An 18687-nucleotide genomic window follows, 5' to 3' on the forward strand; every position below is an offset into this window, starting at 1 on the left:
GGCATTTCATTCAAAAAGTTCTTCTATTCTTTAACCTAGAATCATTGATTACAAGATGGAAAAATACCTTCTTTAATAACATTCAATCATGTTTAGTTGTAAATGGCTTCCTTTCAAATTATTTCAATATCTCAAGAGGATGCAGACAAGGAGATCCCATCTCCCCTTATATTTTTATATTGTGCGCAGAAATTTTGGCAACAATGATTAGAAATAATAATAAAATAAAAGGAATACAAATTGGAGATACAGAATATCTAATTTCCCAATATGCTGATGATACTTCGCTGATACTAAATGGCACTGAAAAAATGTTTACAGGCGACATTAGAAATTCTTAGTAAATATTGCCTCATTTTCAGGCTTAAAAATAAATGTAAACTAAAACACAGGTATTATGGATAGGCTGAGAAAAAAGCTTAAAAGAAAATTTTGCAGAAACTGGAATCTAGACTGGAAGAATGACTCATTTACACTATTAGGGATTGTATTTACTCACCACATCGCAGAAATGGTTGAACGCAACAATAAAGATAAACTTAAGACTCTCAAAATATCAATGAATCAATGGTTAGCAAGAGATCTAATCCCTTAGGTAGAAATACCATATTGAAAAGTTTACTTTTACCGCAAATTATAATACCGAAAAATTATCAGGGCAAGTGACTTTACATGTGCCACTGTTCCGGAGTACACTAGCAATTTTAAAGTTACTTCCACCCCTGTTGTAATAGCACCACTGAGCATCTTTGAGGTGGATATTAGGCTCTCTTCCAATGTATTATTATTGTTATTATTATTATTTGTTTGTTGTTTGAAGCAGTATTCCAGCTATATAATGGCAATATTCAGCATAAAATAGGAGCACTTTGACATTGATGAATTAGTTTTTGTATCTCCATAGCTTTTTAAGCATCCATTGCAACCATCAAAGATTTCTGACAGTACATTGCGTAACTGGCAATATGGTACTTTGGTCAACCAATCAGACAACGAGCGTGAAGGCATGATTGATTTAGGAACAAGGAAGTAAACAACATGCTATCGTCAATTGGATTTTCCTACTCAAAATGTTAACACTCTTTCAAAGATACTTTTTGTTCATGTTACAAATATTTTATCAATCTAAAGTGAAGGTCTTCTGACTTTTAGGCTGGACCACAGCCAACTCAGGCTGTTTTATGTTTTTGACCGGCGACGTGTAACTTGCGAAGTCATTGATTTTTTACCCCTGAAGTGAAAATAAGAAATTATCACACAACGGGGGATAAAAAGATTTCTCGAAATTACCATTTTAAGCCACATTGTGAAATTCTGGTTGACAGTTCCTTGAAACAAGTAATTAAAAAAAATGCCTCGCATCTGAACTATCACACGTGATGATGGCTGGGATGATGAGATGTTCAGTTTGTGGGATGAATCATTCCTTATTGTGTCCATACATTGTGTTAAAAAGCACAAGGATCTTTCAGAGAAATGTACGACAAATCAAAACACTCCTCTTCATCAGATGAGTTCCTGTAGCCCACAGCTAGAGCATCTTGCCTTTCAGTGTGAAACCCTAGACACCCTCTTCACAGTGTTGAAAGAGTTTTTCCCAATTCCAAGATCGGAATTAACATTCTGATCACAGAAATTCCCTGATTTGCAGTTCTTTAGTTTCATCCAGCAACACAAACAAAGTCCCTGCTAAGTGGCTCCAAATAACCAATAACTGATTGTCACTGGGTCCCAATCACGTGAAGACCTCGCAAATGAGGGTTCATCCTCTCCTTAATCATGACTGAATGGTTATAGCTGCAGGCAACGATGCAAGTGTTACAACAACATCGAGTCTAAACATTGGAGAAGGAAGTATCCTCGAGTGATTACTGCTCGGAATTGAAAACACTTTTGTTGTCTACTCATGGTTAAAGATCAGCTCCTGAGATTAATAGACTGCCAGGCATTATGGCTTGGGTAGTGGAGTATGGACACTCGCTGAATATTCATGCTCGTAACTACTCGTCCCTTTCGTAACCTGAAAGAAGACACGTACCCCTCTCGTAGCCATGTCTGGGAGAAATATTCCCCCAGCCAACCAGGATGTGTGTATGTAGAGAAGAAATTGGGTAAAAATAGACAGTTGAAATAATTTAAATTTCAGCTTGCATAATTTTTTCCCAGACACTTCAAGTATATATCATTGCGTAGTCTTCCTGGGTTTCCTGAACTTTTATAACCAGGATATATTAACATTATGGCGTAGGAAAGTATTTAATCATGTTACACATACCCTTTGGGGGGCGGTGGGGTAGTCTAGTGGTTAAGGCGTTTGCTCATCATACCAAAGACCCGGGTTCGATTCCCCACATGGGTACAATATGTGAAACCCATTTCTGGCGTCCCTCGCTGTAATATTGCTGGAATATTGTTAAAAGGGGCATAAAACTAAACTCACTCACTCACTCACTTTGGCATGATGAACCAACGCTTTAACCACTAGACTACCCCTCCGCCCCTTTTTGAAATGCTAAGGTATGCAGTACACACAGGGGTGGAAATAACCTATTGCCCGACGTCCGAGTCCAGTGTTTTTTTCTGTCGGGCAAGCAAATTTGTACATCACACTGTACCGGTGTCCAGTTGACTTTCCAATGTTAATTATGTTGTTTATTTAAAGAAATCAACAAGAAAACGGCCGGTATAGTGGACAGAGTACACTAGTAATTATAAAGTTATTTCCACCCCTGACACAGGTACCAGATGAATGTATAGGTAGCTAATCTCCTCCACATGTTGTTTGTCACTTGTATATTCATAAGTTATAAGCTGGCTGAATCATTGCACGTGCACATAGTATCCTGGACAGATGTGGTAGATATAGCACAATATCGCCACGTTTCATACAAGGTCATCTTACCCATACTATCATATTGACCAGGGCCTCCTTTCACAAAGCTCTAAGGTGATCGTAAGTCACTAAGGTAACCTTAGTGCAATGTTAAAGAATGGGAGTTAAGGTTAACCTTAGTTAAGGTTGCTTCGTGAAAGGAGACCCTGGTTGTAGTACATCTGTTTCACAGAACTGTGAATGGAATTGGTAAACATGTAATAAATATGTGATACATGTGGTCTCACCTTAGGCAAGTGAGTTTTTTCAAAATTGCCTCTGTTCACCCAGCAGGAAATGGGTACCCGGTGGGATAAGTCATGTGACTATAACCTAGCTCCTCACAGGCAGCTTGTGTTATCCGGGGCAATAATAATCAGATTCTGATTACAGCATCCAGTTAGCAACTTGTCAGATGGATACTAGGCGCTATATAAATGAATTATTATCATTATTATTAATGGCTGGTAATACAACTCCAGATATCAAATGTTAACAATGAATATGTTAATATTGACTTAAGCTATCATAGAGCTAAGATCCTTTTTTTCGCTAGAGGGCTATCCTTTCTTCATTCTAATGGGGCAAAGGCGGTTACAAAGACTGACTGAGTTTAGTTTTACACCGCTTTTAGCAATATTCCAGCAATATCACGGCGGGGGACACCAGAAATGGGCTTAACACATTGTGCCCATGTGGGGAATCGAACCGGGCCTTCTATGGCGAATAGCCAACGCTTTAACCACTAGGCTACCCCACCGCCCCCGGTTACAAAGAATGAATAGTGTTGAATGGTGGAGGACACATATTGCTCTTTCAGTTAACAGTTTAAAATATTGTAATAGAGTTTAATAGTGAGATCGCACAGACTGCTATTACAATAGTTGTTAAAAAATTGGAATAGTTTTTAATAGTGAGATAGTGCAGACTCTTATTGTACAAGGGTTGTTAAAAAATTGGAATAGTTCTTAAAAGTGAGATAGGGCAGACTCTTATTATACAATAGTTGTTAAAAAATTGGAATAGTTTTTAATAGTGAGATAGTGCAGACTCTTATACAATAATTGTTAAAAATAGGAATACTTTTTAACTGTGTTTGTGGAGACTTTTCATGGTATTGCCATTGTTGAATATGTCCCTGACCCAAATAGTCGGCCCTGTCAGTCCAAGGGCTTGGTTGGGATTGACCCTCAGATAGACCATTGATGCCATCTGCTGTTCCAATATGAAGTGAGAATACAAACTGTGATAACCATTGGTGCCATCTTTGTTTCTAAAGGGATGTAAGAATTGCCTTACAGACTGTAATAACCAATGATGCCATCTTGAATTCCAATGGGATGCAAGAATTGTCTTACATATGGTAATAACCAATGGTGCCATCTTGAATTCCAATGGGATGCAAGAATTGTCTTACATATGGTAATAACCAATGGTGCCATCTTGAATTCCAATGGGATGTAAGAATTGTCTTACATATGGTAATAACCAATGGTGCCATCTTGAATTCCATTGGGATGTAAGAATTGTCTTACATATGGTAATAACCAATGGTGCCATCTTGAGTTCCAGTGGAATGTAAGAATTGTCTCACAGATTGTTGTAACCATTCACGCCATGCTCATTCCCAAAGGCACCATTGGCACCATCATCAGTTCAAGAAAATCTTGTCATAGAAAGCAGAACCATTGGCGCCATATGCATTTTTTAAGCAAAGCTTCAAGTATCCTGTTTGACTGATTTCATGATAAACTTGTGCAGGTTCTAACTAGAGAATTAATATGCACATTAAATAAACTGTACTAAGGTCATTTCCACAAAGTGATTATTGTTCTAAGATTAAGATAACATTTGTACTTTGACATAAACTAATTACTATGGTAACGCTACAGACACGTTGTTGAATGGGGCCTGGTAAGACACGACTATTGTTGAATGGGGCCTGGTAAGGTACAGGGTGCCATTGCAAAACAACCTTAGCTATGACTATGGTGTTTTGATTATGGGTAGCCCAGTAGTTAAATCATTCACACTTCATGCCAATGGTCGGTCACCTTAGGGTACCTTAATTGTACAATACCTTAAGATATGGGAGTTACGGTCACCTTAGCACTTAGTCTACCTTAAGATATGGGAGTTACGGTCACCTTAAGATATGGGAGTTACTAAGATTAAGATTTTGTCCCAAGCGATTGCTTTGCCAGCCAGATCTGATTCCCAACATGGGTACAATACATGAAGCTCATTTCTGGTGTCCCCTGCCGTGATATTGCTGGAATATTGCTAAAAGCGGCATAAAACCATACTCCCTCACTCACTTGAAGAGCATAACTTATGCATATTTATCAACCTGTATGTTTTAATGCCTGACTTTCTTTTTCATAGTTTTGATCGTTCATGGTCGATTCCGAATGTGGTAAGATTTTGTTTCTATAACAACCTACTGCAAGTGGTTACCTTGGTAACTTGGTGCTTTGAAGTATAATCCAAACCATTTTTCTTGGGGCAGAATTCCAAAACTCTGTGACTGCTGGATGTTGTTCATGATTCTATATTCCATTGAGGGTACTCTATACCAAACATCTTCAGTTTCCATGACAGTAGTAACTGAAGGGGTCGTTGTCGGTTTCTGTATACAGAAATGTACCCTAAGAGACCGTTCATAATTAAGGGGGGGTCACCCATTTTGTTCTGGGGAGGTAGGTGGGTCAACAATTATGTACACGTTTCTTGGGAGGTATGCAATTTTGTACATATAAATATTTAAAAATTATGCTTTAAAAACATGGAAAGGGGAGGGGGGTCACTTACTTTGTACATAAATTTTTAGGGGGGGTATTCACATTGTACATGCTTCTCTATAAAAATCATCAATTTGGCTAGGGTCCATTTGAGTGTACAGCAAAGTAGCTGGGATACACATCTGTAGTCCCCTTGTCGACTACGACCCCTTCAGCGACAATGGTCCTTCCTATATTTTTCATGACCATATCTCCCTTCTGTTTTGCCATTCCTTTGATTTTTCTCAAACTTTATCAATACAGTGGAATCTGTCTTCAGCTGTGAGACCAAAAGTTTGATTATGCTGAAGCTTGGATTACTGATTGGGGCTCCAAGAGCAGTTATGTCCCTTGTTTCCAAATTTGATAAAAGATTTCTTCTGAGGCAGCTTACTCTACAGATGTGTAACTGTCTATGTCCCAATATGGCCTGACCAACAAGAGATTGTTTCTATCAATGTATCACATTTCTGGTATTGCATCACAATTGAAAAAAGATTTCAGTTTATGACTGGTAAATTTTACATTTATTCAGTTTCGTTGAGTGTTTCTTAAGTCAGAGTTATCATTTTGTTCGAAATGTACAGTTAGGTAACATTAGACAAGTTATCACACCAGTGAAATATAAATATTAGTTCATGAAAAACTCGGAATGAAACCTTAAATAGATATGTAGAGTAGGGTAGGCGTATTGTATCATCAGCTTAAATATGGGATGCGTCAATGCGTTGTCCAGACAACAGTAATACGTCTGCTCCAGCATTGACAGAAATCCTGATTGGTCTTTGTCCAGTTCTGACATATTCCACTGTACCTCATTGGCTGATTTCATGTCGAAGAATAATGACAATTATTATGGATATACAACTTCTTTCATTCTGTGGAGGCAACGTTTCGACATAGATTCTAATGTCGTTGTCAAGAATAAAGACAATTATTATGGATATACAACTTCTTTCATTCTGTGGAGGCGACGTTTCGACATAGGTTCTAATGTCGTTGTCAAGCAAGTGATTGACAACGACATTAGAATCTACGTCGCCTCCACAGAATGAAAGAAGTTGTATATCCATAATAATTGTCATTATTATACCCCCGCTACGACGTAACGGGGGTATATAGCGTTCATTCTGTCCGTCCGTCCCGAAACTTTGTCCGGAGCATAGCTCTTAAAGTTTACATGCTAGGTTCACCAAACTTCACACACATGTTAATCATTACCCATTGATGTGCCTTTTGCTATTTTAAAGTTTTTGCAGAATTTTGGTTTTTTTGCTGTTTCCATGGAAACACGACTTAGTGCCAAATGTGTTTGATTGTTTTTGTCCGGAGCATATCTCTTAAAGTTTACATGCTAGGATCACCAAACTTCACACACATGTTAATCATTACCCATTGATGTGCCTTTTGCTATTTTAAAGTTTTTCAGAATTTGTTTTGTTGTTGTTTCCTTGGAAACATGACTTGGTGCAAAATGTGTTTGATGGTTACCTGGCCACAGCATATCATCGAAACTATACATGCTAGGTTCACCAAACTTAATACACAAGTTAATCATGCCCCACAGATATGCCATGTGCTAAAAAATAACAATCTTCATCTACGTCCACTTCATTGTGTGCAACAAGTTCAATTGTATGTCAGGTTTCCACGGAAAACACAAAAAAGTAATGTTTCCATAAATTATTACTGTAATCAGTACATGGCAAAACAATTATCTAACATGTATATAAAGTTTAGTAGTGTCAAGGAGAAAGGCTTGTGAGCTGCTGCTCCTTGTCGCATTATATATATCAATATCAGTCATTTCCATGTCCCAAAGTGGGAAGCGGGGGTATGTGAGCTGTGCTCACTTCTACACTTGTTCTTCATCAACTCAACTTCTAAAATGCCCATCAAAGAAGTGATTTCATGTCCATAATTATATCTACAGATTGTTTAGGCTGTGAAGATCCGCGTTAGAATTGGTCTTCAGCAACCCATGCTTGTGGTAAGAGGCACCTAACGGGATCAGGTGGTCAGGCTCGCTGACTTGGTTGACACATGTCACTGTATCCTAATGGCAGTACTCATGCTACTGGTACCTGAACCAGCATTCGAAATACCTGCCTGCTCGACCACCCGGGACGGGTTATTTTCAACATGGACTGCCAGATTCTCAAATTCACCTGCCCGACGGTCGGGTTAAAATTTAGACATGCATATGAAGATATTTTGTGGGCAGGTACTTTTTGGTCAGGGCTGGCAAGTTTTACATCTAACCAGCCCTGTGGTCTGGCTGAAAGTTTTGGGAGTTTCATGCCCTGCTACTTAGGTGTAGTGTTGGGAATTGGTTAAAATCTTATAATTGATGATTGGTTCATTACAACCGATCAATCATCGAAAATAATTGGTTAGCGTCATTTATCAAATTGTCTGGGTTATGTTTGTTAATGCACAAAAAATAAAGAAAAAAACATGTGGTTCTTTCGGGGTTTTTTTCGCAAATTTCATTTCTTTAAAGGATGACTAATATGTTAGGAACATAAATTTCCTGGAGTCTTCAAGATAAATTTTAATTATGACTTGGAATGTGCTTGTAGTGCTTATGAAACGTAACAAACAAAACCCACCTTGTGATAAATATTGTTAATGAAAACAAGTGTTCCAAAATTGTTTGTGTTCGATTATGACAAGATGTGATCGTTTGCTTGGTCATTTAGTCATTACGACCAATCTTCGATTGTTTCAATCAGTTGGACCACTACTACTTAGGTGTGTGGCATTGTGATGGCGATCTGTAAACAATCCTGTGATTGACATCATGAGCATCAATCTACGCAATTGGCATAAGTTGACGTGTCAAGTTAACGAGCCTGATCACCCGATCCCTTTAGCCACCTCTTACAGCAAGCATGGGTTGTTAAGACCAATTCTAAGTCAGATCTTCATGGGATACGACGATCATGGGTTGCTGAAGACCAATTCTAAGTCAAATCTTCATGGGATACGACCATCATGGGTTGCTGAAGACCAATTGTAAGCCTGATGTCAGGCAATGGTCACGTGATTGTTAACCTTCTTGCTGGTCGTTGTTAGCTGGGTTGTATATTCCACTGATAGTCAAGATCGGGAAATGAAATGACACTGATTGGCTGACTGCAGTAATATGAAGATCTATCATGGTCAGCGACTAACGGGATCAGGTGGCCAGGCTCGCTGTCTTGGTTGACACATGTCATCGGTTCCCAACTGCGCAGATCGATGCTCATGTTGTTGATCCCAGGATTGTCTGGTCCAGATTTGACTAATTACAGACCACCACCATACAGCTGGAATATTGCTGAGTGCGGCGTAAAACTAAACTCACTCACTCACTCACTCTATCATGGTCAGATCTCATTAACGCAGATATGAATTGGTGAAACTCTATAATAATGATAAACATATGGATTATGTATAAAGATGAACAGGAAGATTGTATGTTATCTGTTGACAGTCATCTAGCAGGAGTGTTCTATTTGGTGGCACACAAAGTCCATGATCAAGTCTACCAGTTGTCAGAACAGATTTGTGTTCAAACCTAAGTAGCTGAATGTGTTAGATCGCTGACTTTTGGTGCTGGCGATTAGGTGCCGATTAGGGTCAGAGGGCAGAGATAAGCTGCGTATCCGGGTAAAATACGCATAGAATTACTCATTGAAAAATAATTGTTGCGTACCAATTACGCATTTAAAATGTTAATAGGCAAAAAGTTTAAAACAAATGCGTACGGAATATATTTATAAAAATCGCTTGCGTAATGAAAAAGACATCGATTGCTATCAAGTTGTACTGTTAGTATAGGACAAGTGTTGTAATGTCAGTATAGGATGAGTGATTCTTTATGAAATAATTTCCATTATATTTAAGTTGGTTTTGATTAGGTATGATATAAGGCAGAACATACCTGCTTAGTAAACTTACTCAATGACGTAATACTTAGGTGAGTAAAGTGACTGAAATACGCACATATTTGAAAGCAGTGGGTAACGGAAAATGAAATACCCACTCAACATTCATAATACCCACTCCCCAAAAATACAGTGGGTACAGTACCCACATGAGCTAAATCTTATCTGGAGCTCTGAGGGTCGAATCCCGGATAGCAAAAAGTACCATATATTGTATAATAGTGTGTCTGTGTGGGCATTTGTTGTTTAATGCTGCACTCAACAATATTCCAGCTATATTACGGTCTGTAAATGTCTGGACCAGACAATCCAGTGATCAACAGCGTATTAATGATAATAATGCAGTGTATTTGTAGAGCGCTAAACTCCATGCACTAGTGCATGCTCAAAGCGCTACAACTTCTGTTACAATCTGATTATTATTACCCCTGATATCCCAAGCTGCCTGTGAGGCGCTAGAAGGTTATAGTCACATGACTTATCCCACCGGGTACCCATTTTTCTGCTGGGTGAACAGAGACAATTTTGAACAAACTCACTTGCCTAAGGTGAGACCACATGCATCACATGTGCTTCGTTGTGGGGCAGGACTGAAGTCCTAGAAACTCTCAGGAGTCAAGCTGCCAAACACGGTCACCCATCCAAGGACTCTCCAAGCTCGACGTTGCTTAACTTCAACTGATTCTTGACCTGAGCTCTGTGCACAGGACCACACACCACCACATATTGTATAATATATGTTGTACTTTCTGAAAGGCATTGTATATCTACTGTGAAACTGATACGATTGATTGATTGTTCATTATTTTCACAATTTTCCACTTGTCAGTACAAGTGTGCTAAGGGACATAACATGCATGAACTGATACAATTGAAATATTTATTCTCCCAGTAGGACGAGTGTTTGTTCATTATTTTCACATGTAACCACTTGTCAGTAAAAGTGTACAAGTGTTTTTGCAAGTCCCAAATTAGATCCAACTTCGGTTTATCCACTGTCAAAATCATCTGTAGCCCACAGCTGTAGAACCAAAACAGAACAGTTGAAGTGACTAATATGCTGAGAAGACTTTCACATTATCCCGGCAGTTCAGGATAAATCTGCACATTGGTGTGAAATGGCAAGCAAGTGCGTCTATTGTATAGAAGAATTGACAAGACTAGATTTTATCACAGACTTCGAAGCGTCTAAAATGTCAGAGAACCTGCAAAGCAGTGAAGAATTCTGGGAAATCAATACTCTCCCTCCTGAACAGACCATATCGTGTAGCATAACAGGACAGAAATCTGATGGAGTTGCGTCATCTAATCCCACAGCTTGGAAGTATGGACTTGTTCCTGGCGGTTATTTCGTCAACTTCCTATGGGGGAATTAAAGTGTGGTGGCCCATCACAAAATGCTCTTAGAGCTAGCTCTTTTTATTTTGTCAACGTCTGTGTGAAAATATTGGAATCACGAAGCTTGAACAGAAAAACATCAATTGGTGCGGAGAACTTTATCAACTACCTGACGTGGAATTAAAGTATGGTGGTCCTCCCAGCTGTCTTAGTGATATGAATTCCGTTGATTTTGGGGGATATTTTTTTTTTAAATTTGTAAGAATCTTTTGAATTTGACACTTAGCCTGAATCACTAAGAAAAGTTTGTCAACTTTGTCGACTTCCTAAGTAGAATGAAAATATGAGGCATCTCAACAATGTGACCTTAAAGCCACAACCTATACCCTTTTTAAAGTCTGTGTGAAAAATATGGCAGGCTGGCCACATAAAGCACTAAATTGTTTTGTAGAACTTACTGAGGTAGAATTAAGGTGTCTTCCCCATTCCATGAAAGCAATTTTAATGCTCTTACTTTTTTAATATCTTCATAAAAATATTGTTGTTAAGACATTTGAAGCACTAAAATGGCATTGTACAATTTTCATGACCTGAGTTATAACTATACTGTCAGTCCTATTTCCCAATGCTATCTTTGTTGTTTGGGCAATTGTATGGTTATGTGGAAGAATTTGAGTTATGACACTGAGGCACTACAGGGTTCGAAATACCCCATATATTAGTGTGCCATGGCACGGTAAATATCGAAATGACACGGATAACAAATGTTCTCGGTGCCCTTATGGCACGCCTAATGTTTTAGAGACATAACACACCTTTGGACTCTTAATAACCAAACAAAACACTTATGCAAATGACAACCAGGCAAAAACATTTTTTGACTTTATCGCCCGGAAATCACTGGAATTATGATGGTTCATGTAAAGACATCTGGTTGTTTTTTCATTTAGAGTGTTAGGAGTACTGATAGTTCAGTTATTGAAGAGGAAATTGTGTATGTTAGATAGATTGAAAAAAGTGAACCTCTCACACAATTCTTAGCTATTAAAGATGTTGGGAAAGCAGAACAAATGAAACATAAGAAAGCCATCTTAAACAGAAGACATATCAGTGATAACAGAAAACTGGTTACATTTGTTGTTTACTGACAATGAATTTCAAAAGATCATCATCCTTGCTACTGTCATTTATTCTAACAACATGTGGGCACACTTGATTTCTGAAAGGCACACCTAAAGTATTTTCCTGGTGCCCTAAGGCACACTTAGAAAAACAATTATTTCTATGCCTGCACTATATTTCTTAGTGATAACTTACAAACTTCCTCGGGCTATTTAAAAGTATGGAGACATGTTCAATAAAGAGATCTTAGCGCAATGACTTTTGTAAATTTCTGTTAAAATATGTGATGCTCTAATTCCTCAGATTACTCTGCTAGATGGTCACATCTAACCAGTGTTACTAACTGACTGAACGTGAACAAAATTCAACTCCAAGATGGCCGCTGCAGCAGCCATCTTGAAAATAGCAAAACAGTTTGGCCTCCTTCTCCCTATGTCTGCATATATTGGTGTTTTAATTATATATTCCATATGATTGGAAATGTTCAGTTTCGAATTTGTCTCCAGCAACCTTTTCTTGTCATACATGGCAATTTAATCAATCTGGAGGTTCAATTTGGTGACTCGGATGATGACATGTCGCCATGCCCTGATAAAACTGCTTACAATATCAACCACAAGTTTGCCTAACCAAGACTTGATCCTTAACAGGGTCTTGAGCAACCCATGCTCGTCATAAGAGGCAACTAATGGGATTAGGTGGTCAGGCTCACTGACTTGGTTGACACATGTCATCGTATCCCAGTTGCGCAGATCGATGCTCATGCTGTTGATCACTGGATTGTCTGGTTCAGACTTGATTATTTACAGACCGCCGCCGTATAGCTGGAATATTGCTGAGTGTACGTGTCAGTTGTTTCACTGTGCACTCGGGGCGGTGGAGGTAGCCTAGTGGTTAAGGCGTTCGCTCGCCACACTGAAGACCCGGGTTCAATTCCCCACATGGGTACAATGTTTAAAGCCCATTTCTGGTGTCCCTCGCCGTGATATTGCTGGAATATTGCTAAAAGCGGCATAAAACTAAACTCACTCACTCACTATGCACTCAACAGTTTGACACGGCCTGAAAATAATCAAGTGTGGGTTGGCAATTCAGTGATTGATATCGGGTTCGACGACACACCACCAACAAGTCACCGAACCTGACCACCTAATCCATTAAGTCTCTCAAATGACCAATTCCTACCCAGAATCCTCTGGGGCAACAACACCGAAATAGTCTCAGCAAATCGCCACAATGCCAACATGCCACGATTAGACTATTGATGTTATTCATACTGTAGACTCCTTAGATGATTACAGCTTTAAATTTAAGTAAAAAATATCTCCCATGTTTCATTTTGAAGCCAATATTTCCATAACTGTCTAGCTCAGTTGCCGAACACTCACAACACAAAGAAAAGTCTGATCTATTGTGTCTTTGTGTGACAGAGAGTATTTTTACTTTCTTAATGTTTTCTGGGTTTAAGACATCGGAAAGCTCTTCTGTGCTGATGAATGGGTTCGCCATGGTAACTGTTGCCCCATTTCTTGGGTCTTGCTGTATTCTTTGGATGTGATTGGTGACCCAAACTGTACAAGTTACAGTGGTACCTTTGAGATGCTCTTCAAATGTTTTTTATGGCAATCTCAGTTAGGTATTACAGACAGTTTGGATATGGATGTGACAAATGCCAATTGATTAGGTTTTTAAATGTCAGGTGGAATTTGAGTTCCCTGACAATAATGTCACTTGATATTAAAACCAAGTCTGGAAAACTTGGCATCTCTACCAGTGCCATGTTGGGAATATATTTTGTTAAAAGGATAATGATATTTTTTAGCTTTCTGGATATCCATGATTTGCTATCTAATCAAAGGTCTTAGACCCTGTTGAAATTCCATTAGGGCTGGGGATAGATATAGGGTTAGCCTAGTGGTTAAGGCGATTATTGATAAATATCAAGAACCGGTTGAGATCAATACATGGGTACAATGTGTTAAATATCAGCTCTTTCTGGTGTCATTAACGAAAATACCAATCGATGCTGCTGGAATATTGCTAAAAGCTTTTGTCAAACCAAACTCACTCACTCACTCCATTAGGATAAATATCAGAGAGATTATTGATAATATCTGAGATCATAAAGATCAATAATCATTAACGAAATACCAATCGATTATTGATAAATATCAGAGAACTCTTTGTGCTAAAATTTAATAACGTATAAAAAATTCAGCATATTTCATGTAACATTAACTTTTATCCTCACAATAGTTTATGTAAGATAATATCAATGACTATGTTTCCATATCAATAATCATGAATAATTCTTCGCATCAACATTATATCTGATTATATATTGGGCCAAATAGGCCCCTTATCATGGAGCCTTCCTTTGGCTTTCAATGCTCTGGGGTGGTGGGGTAGCCTAGTGGTTAAAGCGTTTGCTCGCCACGCCGAAGACCCATGTTCGATTCCCCACATGGGTACAATGTGTGAAGCATATTTCTGGTGTCTCCTGCCGTGATGCTGCTGGAATATTGCTCAAAGCAGCGTAAAACCATACTCACTCACTCTCTGTCAGTGCTCTCTGATAACTTTCATACAAAAATATACATACTCACTCACTTGACACTCACTCAGAGAGGGACTGTCAATGCTCTCTGATAACTCTCATACAAATATATATAAAATTTCAGATTTACAATTTGACATCTTCAGTTGACAGAAAGGGTCCCTTATCTAAATGGAATATCCTGTGGCTGTCAATGCTCTCTGATGCTTTCACACCAATATATTAAATTTACTCGATGTACAATTTGAGATTTTCTTTGAGCCAAAAATCCTTGTTTGGTAGCAGTGTTTGCAGTACTAATAGATGTATTGTATTTTGCAGATTTGGAGATGGGGGACTCCACTCCCACTCATGGTGGAGGGGGAACAGGGGGAGGTAGCTCTGGCGAGTATGACTATCTCATCAAGTTTCTAGCATTAGGTAAGTACTGTTCCACGTTCTGACACCATCAGCCATGTTGTGCTAAAAAGTCGGAAACAGGGGAAGGTAACTCTGGCCAGTATGACTATCTCATCAAGTTTCTAGCATTAGGTAAGTACTGTTCCACGTTCTGACACCATCAGCCATGTTGTGCTAAAAAGTCGGAAACAGGGGGAGGTAGCTCTGGCGAGTATGACTACCTCATCAAGTTTCTAGCATTAGGTATGTACTGTTCCACGTTCCGACACCGTAANCAGCCATGTTGTGCTACAAAGGTTGGGAGGAATTGAAAATAATTACACAACAAGAGACGGGGTCTAAAACCCAGTTCTTTATGTTGTCAAATGGAGGTTTGATGTCAGACTAATGCTTAGTCTCTGAATATGTATAATTTTAATAGCAACAAACAAGTCCTTTTAAATTAAAGGAGCCCCTGTGAGATGGGAGATCCTGAACCTGAGGAAATCTAGACTTGCTTCATTTAGGGCTTTAACATTGCAGGGAGGGTTGACGGATGGGAAAATAATGAAGTTCGAGGACTGTGAGACATAAAGGACTGGTTTCATGTAAAAAACATAGTTTACGTTAAGGATAACACCCAAACCAGAGGGCGTTCTAAGCTAGGGATGAGAATTTTCCGCGGATCTGACAAGTTCCAGGGATTTCATAAGGCCAAGGGTCATTTTTGTGAATCGTCTAAATCCATTGACAATTGTATGAATGTGCTTCAGCAGATTTAATTTTTTAATGGTTGTTGTGTTCATGATATTGTCATTTCTGAGCCAGTTTTTAAGGTCTAAAATGCCTAAATATCAGGAGCTTCGGCTAGTTTTCAGAGTTTTTCTCAAAACTTCATTCTCATCCCTGTAGTAAAGAGAGGCCTTTGCCCTGGGGAAAACCCAAGGGCGTGTTAGTGCACGAGGGTTTTCCAGTAGGCAAAGGCCTCTCTTATATACCGAAACCAATCACTGATGATGCCTTCGTTGATGTTTTTGTTTCAAAGTTGTCTGTCGCTCCATCCTGTTCAATCCCGTCTAAAATCCATACCCTCCTTTGAAATTAACATGACCGTGCATGTGTGGCTGGCGAGTACGTGCGGTCCTTGAAGGCGGTGCTGTTCAAATTTGTCAGTCCCGGGGAGCACAGCGAGATACAGTGTAGGATTTACCATTAGAATACAGGTATTTATTGGTTCGATCCCAGCATTTGACACAAAACCTTTTCAATTGAGAATTAAATTCTACAGATATTTTTTCAGTGGGGCTTCTAAACTTACAACTTTAAATAGTATGGAGTTAGTAGAAAAGTTAATTAAACAGCTGAAACGAGGCAGGGCCTTCCAACACCCAGATAACACCCTGCTGGGAGGGTATTAAAAGTCTGTAAGGCCCTGCTAGGAAGGGTGTTATATGGTATAAGGCCCTGATAGGAGGGTGTTATATGGTATAAGGCCCTGCTAGGAGGGTGTTATCTAGGTGTATGAGGCCCTGCTATCTCTCACCGGGATGTTCCTTTGGGAAAACAACTCGATTGAAGGAGTGTTATATGAGCATTGAGGTATATAATGTAGTATAAAACACTGTAGGCCACGACATGGGGAAGATGTTACTAAGAATAAACTACTCACTCACTCACTCACTCACTCACTCACTCACTCACTCACTCCCTGGAGAGGTATTTACATAGCAAGTTGTGCATTTTTACTGATCCAGATTTCTTTGGAAATAAGAATATGTTTAAACCAAAACTTTCAAACCCCAATAATAACAATAATAATAATTGATTTCTAAAGCGAATAGTATCCATCGACAGGTGCTCACTGGTGCTATGACAAAGTTAAAACCAAATCCAATGTGGGTGAAATGTAACAGCTCAATACCTCAGAAATGTAACTGGCTCCTTGATACCACAGTCATTCTGTTCGAACAAGAAATTACTACAGTCTACAGCGCCAGCCTCCTAAAGCCAGGAATCCATGAAAACCGTTATTTCTGTGATTCCGAATCCCTTCAAATGCCCATGAACATCAGGACAGCATGGTTTCAGAGCCCCAGGGAACTGTCATACCATTGACTTGATGCTGGAAGTTGTCCATTAGCTTTCAAGAAATCTTGCCAAGGAGTATTTTAGTGAGTTAGCCTGATGAATATTCACATGTCTCCAAACTCAGTTCATCACGGTTGGTTGATGTGATTTGTTCACAGGGAAATATGATTTGTGTTTTTTATATGGACATGTGGAACTGATGGTTGTGGAAGGATCCTGTAAGCCTGTAACTATTGTGTCTGTCAGGCAGGATGGAGAGAGAGCCTTCTTTAACCACATCACATTGTCCTCACTAACAGCCTGGGGGTACAACCGACTCTGATGTTGATGTGGGGGTAAGGTGGTGGGATGTGACTGTCAGTAAAGACCTAGGGGATATTCAGAGATAAAGTAAGGTCTCTTCTCATTAAGTAAAGCAACAATAGGGCTGCACCACTAACACTCTGTAAGGCCCTGTTCTACTATGGTACTGTTCTGCTGAAGCTCTGTTCTACTAAGGTACTGTTCCAGTAAGACCCTGTTCTACTAAGGTACTGTTCCAGTAGGGCCCTGTTCTACAAAGGTACTGTTCCAATAGGGCCCTGTTCTACTAAGGTACTGTTCCAGTAGGGCCCTGTTCTACTATGGTACTGTTCCAGTAGGGCCCTGTTCTACTATGGTACTGTTCTGCTGAAGCTCTGTTCTACTAAGGTACTGTTCCAGTAGGGCCCTGTTCTACTATGGTACTGTTCCAGTAAGACCCTGTTCTACTAAGGTACTGTTCCAGTAGGGCCCTGTTCTACAAAGGTACTGTTCCAGTAAGGCCCTGTTCTACTATGGTACTGTTCTGCTGAAGCTCTGTTCTACTAAGGTACTGTTCCAGTAGGGCCCTGTTCTACTATGGTACTGTTCTGCTGAAGCTCTGTTCTACTAAGGTACTGTTCCAGTAGGGCCCTGTTCTACTATGGTACTGTTCTGCTGAAGCTCTGTTCTACTAAGGTACTGTTCCAGTAGGGCCCTGTTCTACAATGGTACTGTTCCAGTAGGGCCCTGTTCTACTATGGTACTGTTCCAGTAGGGCCCTGTTCTACTAAGGTACTGTTCCAGTAGGGCCCTGTTCTACAAAGGTACTGTTCCAGTAGGGCCCTGTTCTACTATGGTACTGTTCCAGTAAGGCCCTGTTCTACTATGGTACTGTTCCAGTAGGGCCCTGTTCTACTATGGTACTGTTCTGCTGCTGATGTTCTACTAAGGTACTGTTCCAGTAGGGCCCTGTTTACTATGGTACTGTTCTGCTGAAGCTCTGTTCTACTAAGGTTGTTCCAGTAGGGGCCCTGTTCTACAATGGTACTGTTCCAGTAGGGCCCTGTTCTACTAAGGTACTGTTCCAGTAAGGCCCTGTTCTACTAAGGTACTGTTCCAGTAGGGCCCTGTTCTACTAAGGTACTTTCAGTAGGGGCCCTGTTCTACAAAGGTACTGTTCCAGTAGGGCCCTGTTCTACTATGGTACTGTTCCAGTAGGGCCATGTTCTACTATGGTTCCAGTAGGGCCCTGTTCTACTATGTTCCAGTAGGGCCCTGTTTTACTATGGTACTGTTCTGCTGAAGCTCTGTTCTACTATGGTACTGTTCCAGTAGGGC

The 18687-nt window shown here is 39.6% G+C and overlaps 1 protein-coding gene across 5 annotated transcripts in view; it reads left to right on the forward strand.

The window, feature by feature from the left end:
- The window catches only part of LOC124283874 (ras-related protein Rab-27A-like), an 85843-nt gene that overhangs the window by 52847 nt on the left and 14309 nt on the right, over positions 1-18687 (forward strand). For 4 of the 5 annotated variants that reach the window (XM_046719901.1, XM_046719900.1, XM_046719902.1 and 1 more), the window contains exon 2: positions 14923-15021. In XM_046719901.1, coding sequence (XP_046575857.1) covers positions 14931-15021 — 91 coding nt within the window. In that variant the 5' untranslated portion in view covers positions 14923-14930. Of the gene's footprint in view, positions 1-5257; positions 5289-14922; positions 15022-18687 lie in introns of all 5 variants that reach the window. The other variant, XM_046719899.1, reaches the window with a different exon arrangement.

The sequence above is a fragment of the Haliotis rubra genome, unplaced genomic scaffold (assembly GCF_003918875.1).
Source record: "Haliotis rubra isolate DU_JTF1 unplaced genomic scaffold, ASM391887v1 Scf324, whole genome shotgun sequence".
NCBI lineage: Eukaryota > Metazoa > Mollusca > Gastropoda > Lepetellida > Haliotidae > Haliotis > Haliotis rubra.